Genomic DNA, 21,151 nt, shown 5'->3' with positions numbered 1-21,151 from the left:
CCAGTGGTTGGCGAATTACTAACGCGTAACAGTCTCAGCAAGAGCAACACCTGTTAAAATAAGTGGGGGGACGGCGTCAAAAATATATGAACTAAATAAAATATTTTTAACACCTGTTAAAATAAGTGGGGGGACAGCGTCCCCCCAAAATGCCAAATGTTGTCTCCCTCGTTCTCTCTCTCCTGTTGTCTCTGTCTCACCCCCACAAACCTTCTCCATCCTTTAGCAATAGTTAATTTCTAGAGGTAGTCTGGTAATAGTACTCTTGTAATAGTGAATTTTGTCATTTTCTGATTCAGCATAGTCAAAAACGTTTTAGACATTAAAAGCCTTCCATGTTATGATCATTTTTTATGCCGACTATCTACTAAGCATTCTGAGGGATTTATCAACTTTTCATTGATAAAATATCCGATCGGTACCCCGATCCAAATTTCATTTAGTGAAGTTCTTGGCTTGCGACGGTCATCCGTTACATCTGCTCGGTCTGTCTGTAACGGCAGCTGAGGCGGATTCTGTAACTGGTAAAAGAGTCAGATTTTTAAAAAGACGAACAGATATAGCTAACTAGGCGAATCCATGCACACTTCCCAAAAAATACAAATAGGCCTACGTGCAGTTGTAATCTATGGCCTGAATAAAACGAGGAAAGAGCAGAAATGGTGGAGGACGGCTTTGTGTAGGTAGAGTGAACGGAAATAGCGTAAGGCTTTCCAAGTACTAGAAAAAACAATTTAGGCTTTTCATATTTTGTGTGATACACAAGCCAGAGAAAAAGGCACAGCATTTAAACCCTCCAAAGTGAAGGTGGTCTTCCCTTTCCTTTAAGATGGGGGCCACAGTACACACGTGCCCAGAGTGGTGGGCAGCCCTAGCCTGGCAAGGATTTGGGGTTAAGTGTGTCAAACCCTAGACGTCAGATTGGCTACCATGTATGTCAATCAAAATACAACCGTCAGTGCAGATGGACGATAGCCTATCATTCATTCACTACTTTTTAATGTCATGTGATCTACCCACACTTCCTTCGCGATTGACCCACACTTCCTTCGCGATCGACCGGTTGATCACGATCAATGGGCACCCCTAGCCTAGGGCATAGGACATTAACCCATTACCTTCCAGTCACAAGACTGGCTCCGTACCCACCAGACCATGACTGCCCCTAATACTCTAGTACCTTGTGAAAATTATTGATGTGTGTACATAGAGGAAATATGGTGGTATGCTACTATCATTATTACATTGGATGTAGGCATGTTTCAGGAGTGTGTGTGTGTGTGTGTGTGTGTGTGTGTGTGTGTGTGTGTGTGCGCGCGCGCGCGCGCATGGGACATGTATGGAGTGAGATTACTGTCTTTAATATGAGAGCGCAAAGATAAGGTTAAATCAAGTCAGCAAGTCAGACACACACAAAATCAAGAAAACCGAGCAAAAACAGTGACAGCGAGAGCAGAGAAACAAGAATTGTATGGTTAAGTCCGCTCACTTCACTGTTTTCAGCGCGTGTTTCAGTTTTTTGCTTGCTTCTAAAATTTTTGCTCGCTTCATGATGACATGTGTAAATGCGTCACAGATCAAGGCTTGGTAGATGAATTCCTGAAAAGCGCGCTGAAAACAATGAAGTGAGTGCACTTAACCATACAATTCTTGTTTCACTGCTCTCCCTGTCACTGTTTTTGCTCAGTTTTCTTGATTTTGCGTGCTCAATGTGTCTGACTTGCTCGATTTAACCTTATCTTTGCACTCTCATATTAAAGAGAACAATCTCACTCCATAGACATGCCAGTACATGAAAGATGAGACAATCGGATGCAAGTAACGTTTAAATAACCAGCAGCTTTATTACATGCGAGGTGACACATTTGCAAACCCATAAAAAGGAACAATTTGAACGTGGTAATACATCTGAGAGCCCTAAAATGAAAGAGCAACATGTTCAGGTTTGGACACCTTGTCTGGGGTAATAGGAGTGGGTTCATGACCCAGGAAGTGCTAACACGTCCACATGTGCCTAGAAAGAGATTTCAAACACTTCTGACTCACCCAGTCCCTCCATCACACCACCTGAGCCTCCAGAGTTTGCTGATGTCTGAGATGGTGTCACCACGGCAATAACTGTTAATAAACCCCAGGGTTAGCTCAATGCAGTGTGTGTTAAAGGTTATTCGGACTGCAAAACAATGTGAGGGTGAAGGTAAGCGCTGCTGGTGACCAGTGCAGTCCTGCTGAACATTAACACAAGCGCCTTCAGGATTCTGCTTTAGAAAAGAAACCAAGCAGCCGCATCAAAATCTGCCCTTTGATTAGTTTACCATCGAATAACTGGCGTTGAAGGCTGAAAACATGTTTTTATGTTTTCTCATCTTCCAGTCAGCTGTGTGTGTGTGTGTGTGTGTGTGTGTGTGTGTGTGTGTGTGTGTGTGTGTGTGTGTGTGTGTGTGTGTGTGTAGGTGTGTGTGTGTGTGTGTGTGGGTGTGTGTGTGTGGGTGTGTGTGTGTGGGTGTCTGTGTGTGTGTGTGTGTGTGTGTGTGTGTGTGTGTGTGGGTGTGTGTGTGTGTGTGTGTGTGTGTGTGTGTGGGTGTCTATGTGTGTGTGTGTGTGTGTGTGTGTGTGTGTGTGTGTGTGTGTGTGTGTGTGTGTGTGGGTGTCTATGTGTGTGTGTGTGTGTACAGTGTAGTGAGGCGGATCCAGTCAGTGCGTAAGTCTAATGGACCCAAGCCCTCACACCTATCCTCTATTATAGTCCATCTGCCCATTTAGTTATACTCTTGCCTAATAGCTTTGATATGAGGTAAGGCCAGTGAGGCTATAGATTAGATTGTGCCAGAGGCGTGTGCTACCACTGTTTTAGGAACAGACACAAACGTAATACAGTAAAAGCCATATTTATAAAATCCTGGATACAGTTGATGTTGTGCAGAGAGCAGTTGCCAAGAATCCTTAAAATGTGATTTCTGCACACCGCTATGTTGAAGGTAACGTTCCTTTGTCCAGTGTTGACCGTCTGTTCACACCATGGAATTGTTAAGCCTTTTGAGAGGGTCTACAGTGTGATAATTACAGGTTGTACATTTGCAATCTCCTTTGCCATGCGTGGAAGGTATAGGCATACATTAGAGGCATACATTAGAGGCAGCATAATCCAGCGTCCTTTCTTTAGGAAACAGAATAAACGTGACTGAGAAATTTAAGGAAATTGCAGAAAAAGATCTATAAATGTTTATGGTCCCTGTAACATTTAACTAATTTGACTGATAGGTGAGAGGGAGGCCGTTATGAGCAATCCCACATACCCCTCCATGGGGCAATTAGTGCACAGCAGAGCAGAGTGAGCATCTGGTTGCCCCTGCATGGTACAGAAGTACATGCCTCTACACACCCTTCCAGCCTGCAGCTCTGAGACTGCGTGCCACCATCTGGAGAGCATCCCTCTCACATGAACGTCTCCCCACCTGCTCTGACTCCTGTACATTCTCCAGCCTCCGCTACACAGATGCACACACTGGTACCATCATACCACATCTGCCTCAAATCCACCTGTTGGTATGCAGCTGTGTGCACCTGTTTACAGTACTGTACCACAGTCTCTGCTGCATGTTGTAGGCTACTGCTGTTATGCCAACACTTTGAGATCAATAAAGTATTATACTTATACTGGGAAGCAGCATTATGATTCATGGATTTCACAATAGGGACATGGACAGGAACTCTGTTCATGTATTTGGGGATTGATGCATTAGAGTTAGTCTATATACAGTCTGGATACACTATATACAGCGCATATAATATATACAGTCTATGGGGTGAAACGGGGGACAGGGGGCGCCAGTGATCAGGTTAGTAAGTGGAGCTAAACGCTAGAGTTTACAGTAATGGGGAAGAACATTTTAATCACTCAAAATGTATTATATAGCACTTTTTTAATGGTGACACGTGGCCGAGTCCAAGCAAGCCAAGCGACAGTGGCGACAGTGGTGAGGTAAAAGTCTGTGGGACACATAAGGTCAGTATTATACAGCAAAACGTTTACTGTAAGTATTTGGGAAGGGTAACTGCTATTGTATGTTTCTTTCCCTTTTCTACAGCAAGGAATCCTCCCTGAGAACCACATTGGAAAGTATATCTAATATCTTAGAAAGACTGGGCTGAGATCTAGAGAGGTGAGGAAATACATCGGCCCCTGCAAGGCCCTGCATGGTTGGTTTGTCAGATACTGACACCTACTGGAGTTGAGAGGTCACTTTGGCTCAGGTTCCAGGCCAATGTCCACACATCTTCTGAACAGAGGTCCATGGTTAGAGTACCATAGTTAGAGATGATTGGTGTGCACGCAGGTCTGACTGACCCTCAGGTCCTGTGGGGACCCAGACTGCTCTGATGTTTGATTATTATAATGATTAAAGATAGAAAAGACACAACAGAACCATCTGTGTTGTTATAATTTCTAGATCTTGGCAGATTGCAAAAATGCATTAGACAACAGCAACAGATTAGCAGAGACTGAAGACTGGAGACTGGAGACTGGAGATGGGAGAAATATTTTAAAATGGGAGAAATAACTATTATAGTGACAGTGCTTCAAAGGCAATGGTCATGAACAGTTCTATCCACACACAGGATCTACATAAACTGCAGTCCAGACCCTATGGTGGAAGTTGTCCTTTTGTAGTGGTTCATATCTCATTTCTCGATGCGAGTCTATTTAAGATTTGCGTGACCTTTGTGTTCTTGTTACTTTGTGATTTGGACTGTGATTATTTGACAAGATTGGCTGGTAATGAACCTGGAGCTTTTGTTATTAACTTTGAGAATTGCATTTAGGCCCTTAAGGATGGCTTTGTTGGGTTTCTTCTTAAACACGTGGGAAAAATCTGGTGTTCTTTGGTTTTCTTAGTTGATCTGGAGTAGCCACTGGTTGCCATGTTTACAGGGGCGGGGTTTATCTGTATCATATGTTTGTTTACAATAGTTCAGGACTAGTGGACGTTTTGTCATGTGTTTATCTCTATTTCTAGTGTAAGTTCAACTGTGCTTATTAATTTAGTAATTTTGGTGTTTTGTTTATTTTGGCCTGGGTGACATTGTAAGTGAAACCAGTGTATGTGCAATCGTGTTTCAATCATGTTTTCTTTCATTCTGTAATTTCATACATACACATACAACACACCTCACACCACGTGGTCTACTGTTCCATCCACAATCTGCTGCCTCCACTAATCTACAGATGAGATGATAGTGATGCGAGCGAGATCATTTAAAGATCAGCTCTAAATGTGCTACACAGAAACCAAAAGATCTAGCATGAAAGGAGCACTTGCTATCACCTATACCTCATCGTGCATTACTTGCTATCATCTATACCTCATGCGTCCATAACTGTGGTAGTGTGGTTCAGCTTGATGCAGGACAAACCATGAACCACTGGCAGAGGAGCTGTCATGGCACAGGGCTGCTAGGAACAACCCACAATCCAAAACTAGAGAACTGGGCATGGAACTCAAACCAATTCTCTGATTCCTTCACAACCCTTTGAATACAATTTGTTGGTTTTACCTTATGCTGCACTGTCTCTGTAAGAACCTTCTAATTTATCTGCACAGGTGCAGCTAAGTTGGGCCTGTTTTGAGTGAACAGTTTAGCACTAATTGTTCACTGAGACCTGAAGACAGCAGGTAGATGAAACGTGTGCTTGTCAAAGTCATCTGCTTGTCTATCTACTGTGCAATAAACTCTACTATAAGTTTATCAGGTCCCTTTGATCTTCTTTTGTCAGTGTGCAGGTGATCTTCATTTCCCTCTTTGCCCTCTTTGCCCTCTTTGACTGCACACATGTAGTAAGTGTTTTGGGATTGTGCATGATAATATATCTTTACCCATTAACCATAATTGACCACTTGACTTAACAACACTCCGTTTCTAATGCATAACCTGGTTTGATGGAGATTGTCAAGTAGAACTAATTTTTAATAACAAAAACCTACATTTGCAGTTATCTTTGGTCTTCTACCAAAGGCCTGAGGGCTTGAGGGTTCTCTGCATTAACGTAACTGGTCCCAAGACTGCACTCTTCTGGATGGAGATCTCCAGTGTTCTTATTGGGATCTGCTGGATCCATTCACCCAGCTTGGGGGTCACAGCTCCTAGTGCTCTGATTATTATGGGAACCACGGTTGCTTTCACCTCCTGCATCTTTTATACAGACACACTCATATACGTGGAATACTTTCAATTTTGGTTTTATATGACTGAGTTTAAAAACATTTTTACACTTTCCCTTATAATAAAAGATAAATGATAGTAAATGTAGGAAAAGGTGGTTCATAAAATATGTTGTGTGTGTGAATAAGTCAAAATGAGTGTGAGTGGCAGGTGACAAAACACAGATGTAGCAGGATCCTTTGAGCCCAAGGTCCTGCACAGGAAGAAAGGCAGGTGGACATCGATGGTGTGAGTTCATATGAGGAATGAGAGTGAGATATGGCATGATCTAGAATGCCTAATCTACATAATCTAAAGTGCCTAATCTACATACTCTAGAGTATGTAGATTAGACATTCTAGATTATGTATTTTAGACACTCTAGAGTCTAGAGTGTCTAAAATACATAATCTAGAGTGTCTAATCTACATAATCTAGAGTGTCTTATCTACATAATATAGAGTGCCTAATCTACATAATCTGGAGTGTCTAAAATACATAATCTAGAATGCAAACTGTAATGTAGAGTGGTCAGAATCAAAATCATCGCCATTCTGAAAAGGGAAAGATGTTCAAGAACCTGCATTGACTCAGCTCAGCTGAAGGAGAATACGAAGTGTCATGTTTGCATACCAAAACACACCAAATTAGTTGGTATGTCATACAGGGACAAGAGAAAAAAAGAAAATGAAAAATGTAAAATTAAAGTTACATCTCTAAATGTAAATAAATGACACTTATCACCACCTAAATCCCAAGGTTCTGTATGGAAAAAGATGTCCTATAAATGTGCTTTAATCCGGGCACTAGAAAAGAATCTCGAAGTGGATCTTGTATGGGTGAGCAACACGCTGCTTCAGTCTGACCCTGGCGTTGTTCTGTGTGTAAAGTAATGTACTGCTATCAGTTATCAGGGCTTTCAGAGAAACGTCACAGGGGATATCTGTACAAGCTCTCGATTCTGCACACCATTTCTCTCACTTATCGTGTACAAAAAACAAGGGAAGAGGGAAATAGACTCACTTGTGCCATTATCCTTACCATGATGGCTGCTGATGCCTTCAGCAGTGTGGTTCATACTGATCACTGCCATGGTTTTCAATTATAATCGTTACACTGATGACACTCAGATTAATATTTGCACCAAACCAACAGCTCCCTGCTACCACTTACCACAACACCCTGTTTCTGGAATATGAAAGACTGGATGCATTCTCTTTTGAAACCCAAACCTGAATCAAACTAAAGCTATATATTTATGACCAAAACTCCACAGTAACCAAATTTACTGAGCTAAACAAAATATGCAACAACTTGCACTTAAAATGTTAACCTCTTGAATAATTGCCTTTGTTGTCATTGTGCTAAGTACCAAAAAGTTACATATGAGACTCCTCTGTCGTTAATAATTTGATTGTAATCTTTGCTCCATCTCTTGCTGTTGGTCAAAAAGACTTTCATAATCATTGTAAAATTATATGGAGCTAAGAAGAAACAAGAAATATAACAGGTCCTTAATGACCTTATTCCTTAATTCCTTAATGGAATATTTGTACATATTCTACCTTGCAGGAAACACATTGACGTGACTCTATAGCAGCAGTACAATCAGGAGAAGCTGAACCCACAGCTGTGGACGCACCCACTGAGGAGGTGGAGCCTGCGTCAAACGCCCATCCCCCTAGCCATGGCGTGGGGGCGGTTATGGCCTTCTTCCTCGCCACACGGCACAGGCACCCAATCCGCATCCGACTTTCTTACTGCAGGGATGACTGATGAGCCTCCGCACATGACATGTACACAAGCACCTCAAAGTTCATCTGTTGATTTGCTCCCTTTAGCAAATGTGATTTATTGCTTTTACAACTTGCATATCTAAATGAGGTAATTATATGGGGCAGTCATGGCCTGGCGGTTAGGGAACTGGACTTGTGACCGGAGGGTTGTGGGTTCGATTCCCAGACAGGCCATGACTGAGGTGCCCTTGAGCAAGGCACCTAACCCCAACTGCTCCCCGGGCGCCGGGCTAGGGCTGCCCACCGCTCTGGGCACGTGTGATCCACAGCCCCTAGTAATCACTAGTGTGTGTGTGTGTGTGTTCTGACTGCACAGATGGGTTAAAAGCGGAGGACAAATTTCGATTGGGGTGTAAAAATCACAATTGACAAAATATGGCACATTAATTAATTATAACATGACAGTAGATAATAAACCGTATTACACAATGATCAGAGAGAGGCTTACCCATAAATCAAATGGGTAACATGGGGAACCAAATAATGTACGTCAACACATTACGTGTGTGTACAGTCACGTCTGCACAGAGACTGAGGGCAGCACTCAGGAAGAAGGAGGTTCTGACATCATCACATCTCTGGGGTTCATTTTTTTATTCCCCCCTTTTCCCCAAAAACATTTGAGCTCTGTATCTGTTTGAGCAGAGGCTGCAATTACATTGTAAAGAAACTGCTCTCACATATTATGTTTTGCAACTAAATGCTAAAACTACATTTTCTACAACCAGTAAGGAGACAGCTGCCCTGCATAAGAATTTTGGCACATGTTTTAAGCACATTTATTATTGCATAAAATTATGCAATTAAAAGGAACACATTAATGATAATGTCCCTATGCACATCACATGCAATGTTTTTTATTTGACACAGAGTGATTAAACATGCATAATTCCTCAGTCTGTAAAGTTCGAGTGCCCACCAATCAGATGCACGACCAATTAGCAACAATAGATTCTTCTTGATCTTTGTAGTGAATAGATATAAATTATGACCAAGAGAAAAAAAAATATTAGAATGCAAATCACAAATAAAACATGAGTTTTCAGACGTGATAAGGAGCTGTATTGTGTATTTATTTTGTTTTCTCCTGCCTGTTACTGTTTGTATGATTTCACGGTCTGTTTGAGACTAAATCTCTATTAGATTTGCTCTGTAAAATAAACACAGAAGAAACGTCTGTGGGAAAAGACGTACATTAGATCGGTGAATTATCCATCATCTTTTACTTAATGTTTTTTTACAAAATTCGAGACGTGGGTTTAATTTCCAGACCGCAGCATGACGTCAGCATACTGAACCTCTGAGGCCGAGACAGGATGACAGCCCAAATATGACAAGTCGGATGACTCAATCAAGTCTTTATCCAGCTCTATCAAATACAGTCCAGCTCCACCATGGACGTGTATCTTAGCCAGTCAGGCTGGCAGAGCCCAAGGCGTAGGGAATTAGGGATTTAACTAGCTTGATTACGAAGCCCATTCTCTGTCAACAAACAAACAAAACAGTGTCTCTGGCACTTACCACACTCATCCTGCCTATTGCATTCAGTTAGAGGTGTACAAGCTTGTAGTGTAGTTAATAGCTTCAATAATAACAAATAATCTTTTCTTGTTTTTCATGTGCTCACTACTTGTGCTAATGTTTCAGCACATGTGGGGGAGTCCTGTATTGGCCGTTTGATTGGTGCACTCTATTGCCGGACACTTTCTCCACACACCTGACCAGGAATAAAGTCTTTATAGGAGAGAGGGAGAAAACGGGCATACGGAGCTACAGGTGGACTTCTTCCCATCTGGCAGAACGCACCACAGATATGTGGCCATCCAGAGACCCGTTGCTAAGATAAACACAACGCGAGAGGCGCGTCTCAAACCATGTCATGACTGGGGGCAGTCATGGCCTGGCGGTTAGGGAACTGGACTTGTGACCGGAGGGTCGTGGGTTCGATTCCCAGACAGGCCATGACTGAGGTGTCCTTGAGCAAGGCACCTAACCCCAACTGCTCCCCGGGCGCCGGGCTAGGGCTGCCCACCGCTCTGGGCACGTGTGATCCACAGCCCCCTAGTAATCACTAGTGTGTGTGTGTGTTCTGACTGCACAGATGGGTTAAAAGCGGAGGACAAATTTCGATTGGGGTGTAAAGATCACAATTGACAAAATATGGCACATTTCACATTTCATTTCATTTCATTTCAGACCAGACTTTCTTTGTGTGGGTCTCAGCCGCTCTGTGCCGCGCATCGGATCTCAGCTGCTGTACACTGAGGCAGAAGCAGGTTTGATTGCTGCTGCAATCAGACATCCGGTTTTCCATCACGCTCCACTTTTGACCCACATGTTTTAGTATCACGCAGTCTGGCAGGGCTAATAATTTACACCACGTTCACTCAGGCAACATGTGACTACAACTCCCCATAAAGCACTATCCATAAACCTATCATATAACATTTCATAAGCATTACAGCACTATTTCACTATCTATTTCATATGCGGCTTAGGTTTGGAAATGTAAGGACATTTTAGAACCACACTGAATGAATGTTGTGATATAAACATGTGATTTAACTACTGTTTTGAACATAAACTGGTTTTATGTCACAGAACTTCAGAAATGATTTGCTTGCACATCTCATGAAGTACCTATCTGAAGTGTCTGTGAAGTGTAGTGTTTCCTTAGAAACCTTGAACTACACTGCGATTTTTACTACTTCTACCACTTTATATTGGTAGAAGATACTCAGATACGCAGATACACCCTGGAAACATTTTCATATACACCGATCAGACACTAACAGGTGAAGTGAACAACATTCATTATCATTTCGGTGGCACAACTGTCAACAGGTTATGCATGTGTGAGAATCTGAGCAGCTCATTTCTGATAGGCTGATGGGTCAGAGAGCACATGGTGACCCCTGCCCACCACCACAACATGCTTGCAGTGGGCATGTGAGCAACAGAGATGGACTGTGGCGTGATGGAAGATGGTAGCCTTTACAATGCGTGTGTGTGTGTGTGTGTGTGTGTGTTGCAACAGTGTTCCTTAAAGGTCGTGGCCTCTTTCAGCAGAATAATGTGTCCTGCACACACCGCAAAGAACACTTCAAGACAGCTTTGAAGGACAGGATAGAGCTCACTGGACTCTAGATTCCCCAGATCTCAATCCAATTGTGCATCTTTGGGACGGACTGCAAAACACGTCTGATCCACGTGTCCTCCATCTCACAACTCACAGGATCTGCTGCCAACGTTATGGTGCCAGATGCCACCGAACACCTTCAGAGGTTTGTAGAGTCATCAGATCAGAGCACTTTTGGTGGAGGGACCTGCACAATATTAGGCAGATGGTCTTATTGTTACGGCTCCCTGGTGTATTCCACCACCCAGCTGCATCAGTACACTCTCTGTGATATGAGGACATTTCTAATTCACATCTATTTATTTTACAGCTGGCACACCACACTGGCCAGGACCTGTGCAAAGAGAACACTGGGGATGAATTCTGGTGTCTTAATATCTTAATTTTAAATGCGTCGTTTAGTCTATGATGGGAAGGTCTTTATTAACTGCACCTACTGTAAATTACATAACAGGAGGGTAGAGTGTTGCAAAACTGTAAACCGCAGTGATAACAAGGAAGGTGCTGGTGTTATAAGTGAAGCATCTGCTCCACTCATAGGAGAATTAAAGGGAGGGGCTTCTCATGTGCACCGATCAAATGTAAGGGCCTTGATGACCAATCACTGCACATTCCTGTAACTGTGTTCATTCACATACCAAGAGAGGTCTTCCCTTGCTCCTGTTCTGGGTGAGAGAGTTTCCTCTTTGACCTCAGATCAGTGCTTCACAGAGAAGATGGGGTCCATAAGTCGAAAAAGGTTTCAATAATGGGATTTAGTCTGTTTATGTACATGAATTCACTGAAATAATGACCTCTAGCAGACAATCATCTGACAAAAAAACCCAGCCTTGACCCTATTCAGAGCCAGTATGAAGATGTTACACACCTTGCTCTGCAGATAGTGCTTGTGATGTGTGTTGAAGATACCTAAAGATGAGGATGACCTTTATCTTAGACACATATACACTTTGACGTTTCCCCACCCAGTGTGTGTGTGTGTGTGTGTGTGTGTGTGTGTGTGTGTGTGTGTGTGTGTGTGTGTGTGTGTGCGTGCGTGCGTGTGTGTGTGTGTGTGTGTGTGTGTGTGTGTGTGTGTGTGTGTGTGTGTGTGTGTGTGCCTGCCTACACGTTCGTACTGAAAAGGTCAGGAGAAGGCTTGGCAGGGAGGTTGTGATGGATTACAGTAGATCATTGCATCACCAGACTGTAACACAAGGCGTGGCATGATCATTTAAAGCAGCGCTCTGTCTTTTTGACAGTGTCTACACATGTAAAATGTCTACATGGGGGTGGACAGATAGAGGCGTGGCACAGGGATCAACATATCATGTTTACTTTGTAAACGCTCTCTTTTAACCCGGAATAAGTAACTCTTAGATATTTATATAACACTATTATGAATGCCCTGTATATGTATAATTCACTTTACAGTATCTCAGATCAATTAAATAAGTGGTACCATTATGCACATTGTTATAGTGTACTGGTGTACACATTGTTATGGTGTACTTCATCACAGTGCACCCTCATGGAAGGGTGACTGAATGATTCAAAAGGGACCAGGTTTAACCACAGACTGCCTCTGACATGGTGGAAGCTCCTTCTGAAACAAACGTGTCCTTTAACACTCAGATGACCAGCAATGGATAATTATCTCACATTTATGGAGAGGTCGTACCCAGTCTGTGAACTGCAATGGTTGCTAATAGCATGTTATTTATGTAAGGGCTGATCCAATCTTCAAGCGAGATCAGTTTTGTAGAAGACAGTACAGATGTCTTCAAGACCACATGTCCCCAAGCAGGACCTAGGTGCCCTGATACTGTAGTGTAACCAACATGGACAAAAACTCAGCTCAAAAAGGACAAAACCTCAGCTCAAATGCTAAATATGTCTCATCGTTGCACTAGTACCTACCAAAACAATTCTGCTAAAGAACTCAGTGTAAGACCAGTTCCTTAATATATTAGTCATATGATAAACACTGGATGGTTTTTAAGATTCTAACATCATGTATTTTATTTCGCTCACAGAAGCAGTAACACTTTCAGAGTGATTGCCATAATATAGAAACTAGCAAAAAGAAACAGGAACATTGGAACCATAGTGAACACCTGTACAGATTAAATGGACACCTGAGCAGTTTAAATGGAGACCTGTATAGGAAATCAACATGAATCAATAGCTTAAAAAAGAGGCCGTTTAAACCATCAGAGCGCAGTTCTGAAAAAACCTTCACCCACATTTCCTAAACCTCTCGTTTATTACAGAGCTGACATTTAGAATCTGCCTCAAGCCAAAGTAAACCATGGCATAAAGATAAAGCCAGAGACAGCAGACAGTAATCTCAGCATCACCTTGTAGTTGCCCTGGGCGGCTGAGGGGATTAGGTCTACAGAAAGCCAAAGGAAACCTCGGAATGTTCTTTACAACAAACATCCTGAGATTTTAGGTTGCAGCAACCTGGAAAACTATTACATTAAAGATTGACAGTTTCATTTCACCCACATGTTAAAAAATATTTGCAGCTGTCGTTTCATGTCATATACTTTATAAATGACACCTGAATAAAGAAAGAAAATCTCATTTCAGTGACTATCATCTTCGAGACGTTCTTCCTGTTTATTGTGCAGGAAAGTACACAGACAAGTAGTGGTTGGTTATAGGAATAACATGCTTGCCCTAAAACAGAAAGACATCACAGAGAGTGTTTAAACAACACTAGTAAAGTGTACTATTTACTTCACATGGAAATCAATACTGTGAACTCTGACACACCTGATTGCAGTATTCATTCGCAATCTTATAAGAATGACTTAAAAAGCTTTGTGCAACACGTTTTTGATAGACGAAGAACAGTGATTGGTCAGTTGAGGAGGTCATGGCCACAGGCTTCCACCAATGACAACACACTCATGATGATCCTCAGGACATTTTTGGCATTTGTGTGACTAACCTTTTGTTAAATGTGTTGCATGTCTTTTCCTTAAAGGCATGTCTGGGTGACTGGGGACCCAATCCTTATGTTTAAATATGATTTTAGCATATTTTATTGCATGAGAGAATCTAGGGAAGTTACCTTACAAATACAATACAATATATATTTTCTGGGGAAAAAATGATAATTAATTATGTGTTGTTTTATGATATGTATTGTGTCACTGAATCGTGTCACTGAATCGAAATCAGACAATAATTCAAAGATCAAGCTGTAATGATTTAGATGCCAGTAGAATCCTAAGAGTCATTCTGGTATTATAATATTTCACAATATAACCTTTTGAATTTGTTACTCCAGAAGTCATATCAGCGAGGTAATAAAGTGAGTGTCATTGATCATGTACTCAAGCAAACACTGTGAATAAAACAATAGCTGATAAACAGATAATCTTTCAGATATCAAGTCCACAGATAATTGCTGGTTATATGAAGGCTGGAGATGAAATGAGTCAAGTTGTAGTTTGCAGTTGAAATATTCTCTGTTATAGTGACTGCCAAAAAAGCTTTGAAAAACTACACATAAAATCAACTTCCTTCTGCAACTTAGATCATCAATCCTGTGTTAAAGTTTCAATCCCAGTAGGTTCCTAGAGGACTTCCCCATCCATCTGAAGAGAGTTCCCACAGCGTCCCTACAGAGTTACGCCTCAGCACATGATTAACCAATTACATTTTACTACAGAATCCAAGGCAGACACACTGTCATTGAAATGTAAAAGAATTGTCGAAGAATGTGGTTTTAAAGAACTTTGTCTAGAAAAGGTCTGGAATCTTCTACGTCAAAAGAAACTAAATATAATTTGTGGGTTGTTGATACTTTGAACATAGCGGTACTCCTCAGAGGGAGCTAACAATATCGCCATCAGATCACATTTGAAGAGACCACATAGAACCAGGTGCTGTTCTATGTGAAGTATCCACAGATTAGCAGACATAGCTTTCCAAACCAGCTGAAATCACGCTCCTTCTTTCTTTACCAACAGATGAGATATAAATCAAACGATGAGGATATCGGTCTGTCCACGCAATTATCTGAGCTCATCGTTTTAGAATAACTGCCTTCCAAACGGAGGCTGTTATAAAATGTGGTGCAGGAAGCCGTCCAGAAAAACAGACCACAGCTTTTCTTCCTCTCAGCATTTCAAACACAAATAATGAATTCAGTGTTTACATGAACAGGCTTAGACCAAATTGCCATCCTTCCTTGGAGTTATGCGAGAGCAGAGACCTACACAGAGGGGCGCTGGCCTACAGGAATATTTGATTTGGCCCTTCAGTATCCAGGGGCTTTACTGAAATTGTCTGCAACATCATACTGGAATTGTACCCATGTGAAATTTTCCAAATGTCAGACCTTCGGTAGAAATACAAAATTCATCATTCTGCAGAAATCATTCTATAGCCTTGATATTGTCTAAAATTATATGAATATAAAATGAACAAACTAAGATAAGTATGAATTTGTAAGTCGACATGCATATCATGTTTTATTCTTCATTTCACAGACTTCCACTGAAGGGCTTCCGTCTGAACACGTCCTGCTAAAAAACCCAAGACAGGTGAATGAAGGCGAGTCTGGGATTAGCCCATGGAGGAAGCTAGCAGGGGTAGCAGGTTTGCTCCTCACACACCCACACTGCAACTTGCCATGTGGTGCACTGGTCCAATTTCATCAAATGCAGGTCATGCCGGCATCGCAAATAGACACCATGTTCTCACCGCACCTGGTCTGCTTCCTGTTCTCGCAAACATCAATTTATCTTAATGAAGGAGAAGGTCATGATCTGCAAGCCCTTTCAGGACAGCAACAGGACATCCCACCCCCTGCCCATGTCTACAATTTGGAGTGGGTGTGAAGAACCCTTCCTGTTAGCATAGAAAATGCAACCGGAGGGACCAGATCTCCATAACCAACAGCTCCTACCAGATCTCTGGTACCTCACGCTGTGATCAGCTGAGCTGAGATACAGGGTTAAGGCCTTGTTGCGAGAACACTTGTGTTAGGTTGGAGGTCCTTGAGAATGAGTCGTTAATGGCACCAAACCATTCAGTGAGCGCTTAGCTGGTTTGTTTTCATATATTCTTAAGTGTTTACATTTTTGGAGGGTTCAGTACCCTTTGATGTGTTATTTGCAGTAGCAAACCTTTTAACCATGATAGGAAAAGAGAGACTCTTCTAGATTACATGAAATATGTAATTCATATTTATTTTCGCTCTTCTAAACAAAGCAACCTTTGTGCATTTTGCTGCAGTTACTAATTAACCCTCTAGAATCTGACATCATGCACTGGATGAGGTTAGTCATGATTTATCAAATCCCTTTTATGGTGCTGTAAAACTGATTGTGTTCATTCATTAACTACAGAGGAAAAACCTGTCTGTGAGTGGTTGGGTTTGGCCAAGGAGAACACTTTATAAGGGGAGACAGACAGAGGAGAAGAGCATAACACTAAAGAGAGAACACCCACAGAGCACCTGAAAGACACATAAGAAAGGCCGACTGCTTATTTCAAGCCACCAACATGAAGACCATCACGTCGATCGCACTGCTCTTTGCAACTCTGTACGTGGTCTCCGAGGCCGTCCAAGTTCATGTAAGTGCTGCAATTTTAAATCTTCTACCTACTTCGACTTCCACATCTTTTCCAGTGTGAGCTGAACTGCTATCTGACCTTTTTTGGGGAGGTTCTGTGTCAATATCCAGGAGAGATTGTCAGACCTTCAGACACCTAATAATTTTTGTTCAGACTTCTGCACAGGCAGAGAATTTCTCATCTATGTGATATTTTCATTATGTCTACAAATGACAGGCACATAAGTCACTGAGTGGCTATTGCCCTCTTGAACAGAATTGCTATGTTCATTAAGATTAAGCTTTTGTTCTGGTTTCCTCAGATAAGAGAAGAGCATTTTGTATTCTGACTACATCAAGTCTGAATGAAACCAGGTTCTTTTTTTCAAACACATAAGTCAGTTCGGGCCTTAACATGCTCCTTCCTCAATGGCTCCGTTTCGATCAATAGTCTCACCCATGCTGTTCTGTTGTCTTTGATCTGGTTCCTGCAGGACGGAGACTATTCCTTCTCTGCTGAATCTGTGAAAGTTCTGCAGCATTTGTTGGAGAGCAGCACCGTGACCCAAAAGCCCAGCCCGCGCCTTGCCCAGACCAGTTACGGAGCGGTGTGCGCCAGCCCTACACTGCCACAGGAGTTCCTGACTCTGTGTCAGCAAAGTGGGTCTGCCATGGTCTTCTCCAGATTAGGTGAGCGTCGGCAATGCTAAACTCATTCAATTCCCTAAACGACTAACTTCCACTTGAAGTCAGGCTCTTCTGACTGCCCCTTCCAGGGTAGTTCACAAACACATTCACAGCTGAATATCACCAGCCTCATGCGACTCTATTTATTTATGTTTTTTAACTAAAAATATATATATATTCTGCTCTTTTTCAGCTTCTACGCCCATGGACGTGTGTGAAATCTGTGCGTTTGCTGCCTGTACCGGCTGCTAAAGACCTTCACTCTGCGGTTGGTGATGGAGGTCTCACTCTTCACCGTAACCAGTTTGAGACCCAAACCCACAAGTCCTTTCTATTTGCAACTGACGCCATTGTCCAAATGGTCTCAGACTACTCTGGAGCTGTTACTGGTTGCTTGAAAGCATGCACGTGATGATTCTTAGTTTGGAATTTAGATTACCTTCTATTTTTTCTTTGTTACAGCATAACATTTTGTTTATTTAATGATGCCTTATTTTTCTATTTCTTTTATATTTCTGAAGTTTTCATGTTCTTATATTCACCAGTGCCTTATGTGTGCAATAAAAATGCCTTCAAAAAGATTGTGTCTGTTTGGGTTTTTGGGGGCTTTTTTGTAACCATGACATTTTTAGTTGTCAGTGTCAAAATCAAAATGTTATATTTAATGCATTGGCCGTGCCTGTCTGCAGACACACTGGTCTGAAAAAGAAACGTGATCGTCTGGCATTAAATACCCTCCACACAACAAGCATTGGTTTGGTTGTTTTTCAAAGTGTTACACGTACCCTGGCCTCTAGACCCAGGCACCATATGCAGCCTGTACAGGTGTGCTAACGAGAATCAGAAGGCAACCCCGTAACCGAAGCTTAATGCTACACCACAGGAGGTCCCTCCTTGTGGCTCTTGAGAGGTAAATAGCAGAATAAACAAAATGTTAGTGCAGCAGGCCCTAAGAAAGCTGAACGGTACTTAGCTTCAAAAGCACATCCTTCCCCACAGAATGACATCCCTGTGTGTTTAGCAAAGTTGGAATCTCAAAACCATGACACAGCCTGAACCAAGAGGCAATCTAAACAGTCAGGTAATATTCCTAAAAGGCAAGGAAGCTGATGGCCAGTTTCTAACATATTCTCCCATATTCTGAACAATGTGGTAATAACATGAATCTCTTACCTTAGAATGGAGTGCAATAGCAAAAATGATCCTTTTACATCTATATTGTGAGGAAGATGGTTGTTTTCTCAAGTTTACATTCTGTAAGGTAACTGCTTGTGCAGTCGGTCTGTCCCTGGAGATGTGAGCGAGCGGACTGTCCGCTGCTGTCATGGTGAAAGATTGTTTTGTGTGACAGAGTGAAAAGAGTGAACCATGTAAATCTACAAGGTCCTGAACGTCTGCTTTTATAGAGCAACTTGCAAGATATCAATATCAAAAAATATTTTTACTGTATAGTTAATTTGCATTATAGGTTTAATATATTAGTGCTTATTTATGTATCTGTTTATTTATATATTATTAATACATATTTATTAATATACATTTGTATGTATTTATGTGTGGGCATTTGTGTGTTGACATGTATATTTGTGTGTATATATGTGTGTGTCACGGTGAGGCGGCCCCCTACCGGTCGCCTCCGTCCACAGCGGCTGTTGTTGTTGTTGTTTTGTGACATTGTGTGCGTCCCTCAGGTGGGCGGAGCCCGTGATCCGTCTCACCTGAGGGTCGTTTGTTTGCCTATATATGTCTTGTCTTTGTACCAGTTGACCGCTGGTCATTATATCATTGATTTGGAGATGTTGCACGGGTTTTTGGTTTGCACACTTTCTATTAAACCATCCTTTTTCCATGAGACTTGGCATTCTCGCTTCCTTTTTAGTTGCTCACCCTGCCCATTACAGAATAGATACAGAATACAGAATGGCTCGTCTTTCTGTAACGACGGGGTGAAGGAGGCAGGCACCACGACGTTGAAGGTGAACATACAACGATTTATTAAGACTGACGTGAAGCTCCGGGCGGAGCGCAAGCAGCACACGGTTCACACTCACGCAGACACAAAACTTTAGACAAAGACGAGCACAAGACACTGCGCGAACGCACATTATATAGGTGATTAACACAGACCCTCGTGATCTCGAGACAAGGCACAGGTGATACTACGAACACGCTCACGGACAACCCACACCCACGGAACTACTTATATGGACATAACAGCACGCAGACAACATAGCGGCACGCCCACAGGGAAGGGTCCGGAACTGTCACCGTAACGGTTTGAAGAGGTTCGCCTTGCTTTTGTGTTTTGTGTTTTGTGTGTGGCACTGTGAGGACCAGGGCAGTCTGCCCTGGGAAAGCCCTTTGTGTCCGTTGTGTGTTGGGAGAGTTCCGCCGTGCGTTTGTTTGTGTGTGGCACAGCGAGGACCAGGGTGTCTGCCTGGGAAAACTCTCATGTGTGTGTTATAAGTGTGTACGGGTAGCGGACCGTAGGATCAGTGTGCGTGCTCATTTGTTATATGTTCAGTGTTTCATGTGTGTGACGTTGTCGCCGCTCGTCACTGTCGCCTCGCTCCCCGTGTGTCGTGTGTTTAATGTGGGGAGCGACTGCAACTCTGAGCGGCGCGTCACTATTGTGTTTATGTAAAACATGCATGTTTTGGGTCCCGTTCGTTTACTGTCTGTGCACTAATTTCTGTTTGTCTAGTATTTGCGTGTTCGTTGTGTCCTAGCGTGCTCGTGAAATGTCGTTGTTGTGTGTAATTCCAAGCTTGCTCCTCCCCTTAAATGTGTGTTTGGGGGGGGGGGACCGGTTGTGGTCCTGTGCCACGGGGTCAGTGGGGCGCGTTTGTGTTGTATTTTGGTGTGTGGTTGGGTGTGTGTGTGTGTGTGTGTGTGTGTGTGTGTGTGTGTGTGTGATTGTGTGTGTGTGTGTGTGTGTGTTTTCTGTTTCTGTGCAGGTGCTTCCCCCTGGCGGTGTCGTGGTGTTCCTGGACCTTGTGGGGGCCTCCACCTGGCAGGAGCCCCCTTGTGTTGTGGGGTGACCGGAGCCCGGTCATAAAGAGCCCCTCCCTAGAGGGCTGGGGCCCCCGGATGTTTGGGGACCATGGGGCTCCGGTCAGAGAAGCTCCTGCTGGAGATGGAGATCCTCCCTCCTGCCCGGGGTGACCAGGAGGCCCTTGGGGCTGCTCCCCAGCCCGTGCTCTGGGCCTCGGTCTCTGGCGCTCCTGAGTTGGGTGGAGGAGTCCACCTTGCGATGAGGGGCCCCGGGAGGGTTTGGCTCCCCAGGAGGCTGGGGTGACCCCTAGCCAAGGGCCGGGGTCAGCTCTGGGAGGAGGTAGGTCCAGGAGGAAAAGTAGCCACGCCTCGGGGAGGTAGCCTGCACACACACACACACTAGGGACGAGAAAGGAGCTGTAGCTCCTCGTCCGTACACCCTTGGGGCTCACTGGCTGAACGCCAGTTAGGGCGTGAGGGCCCTGTGACCGACCGGAGCGTGGTTTTGTGTTGTTAACGGCCCAGTCGGTCCAGGGTCCCGCCCAGGGAGGTGAGCTCATTAATGTTGTGTGTTTTTGTGTTCCAGCTCCTGGACTGCAGGAGGTGTGTCCATGCCTGTCCCTGCCTTCCTGCCCCTTCGTGTTTTGTGTGCAGCCGCTGTGTGCCACACACCCAGTGGAGGGGAGTGCGGCTTGGTGGGGGGGGTCTGTCACGGTGAGGCGGCCCCCTACCGGTCGCCTCCGTCCACAGTGGCTGTTGTTGTTGTTGTTTTGTGATGT

General features: G+C 43.3%; 1 protein-coding gene across 1 annotated transcript; it reads left to right on the top strand.

Annotated features, from left to right (window-relative positions):
* Positions 1-16,554: 16,554 nt before the first annotated feature.
* On the top strand, positions 16,555-17,975 carry LOC143527092 (guanylin-like). The gene is made up of 3 exons (XM_077022032.1): positions 16,555-16,713; positions 17,186-17,381; positions 17,572-17,975. The coding sequence occupies exons 1-3, from the start codon at positions 16,642-16,644 to the stop codon at positions 17,628-17,630; spliced, it is 327 nt and encodes a 108-aa protein (XP_076878147.1). The 5' UTR covers positions 16,555-16,641; the 3' UTR covers positions 17,631-17,975.
* The last annotated feature ends 3,176 nt before the right edge of the window (positions 17,976-21,151 follow it).

Source organism: Brachyhypopomus gauderio, chromosome 1 (assembly GCF_052324685.1).
Source record: "Brachyhypopomus gauderio isolate BG-103 chromosome 1, BGAUD_0.2, whole genome shotgun sequence".
NCBI classification, from domain to species: Eukaryota; Metazoa; Chordata; class Actinopteri; order Gymnotiformes; family Hypopomidae; genus Brachyhypopomus; species Brachyhypopomus gauderio.
Note: the sequence above shows the minus strand (reverse complement) of the source record. Positions and strands in the feature narration are given on the sequence as shown.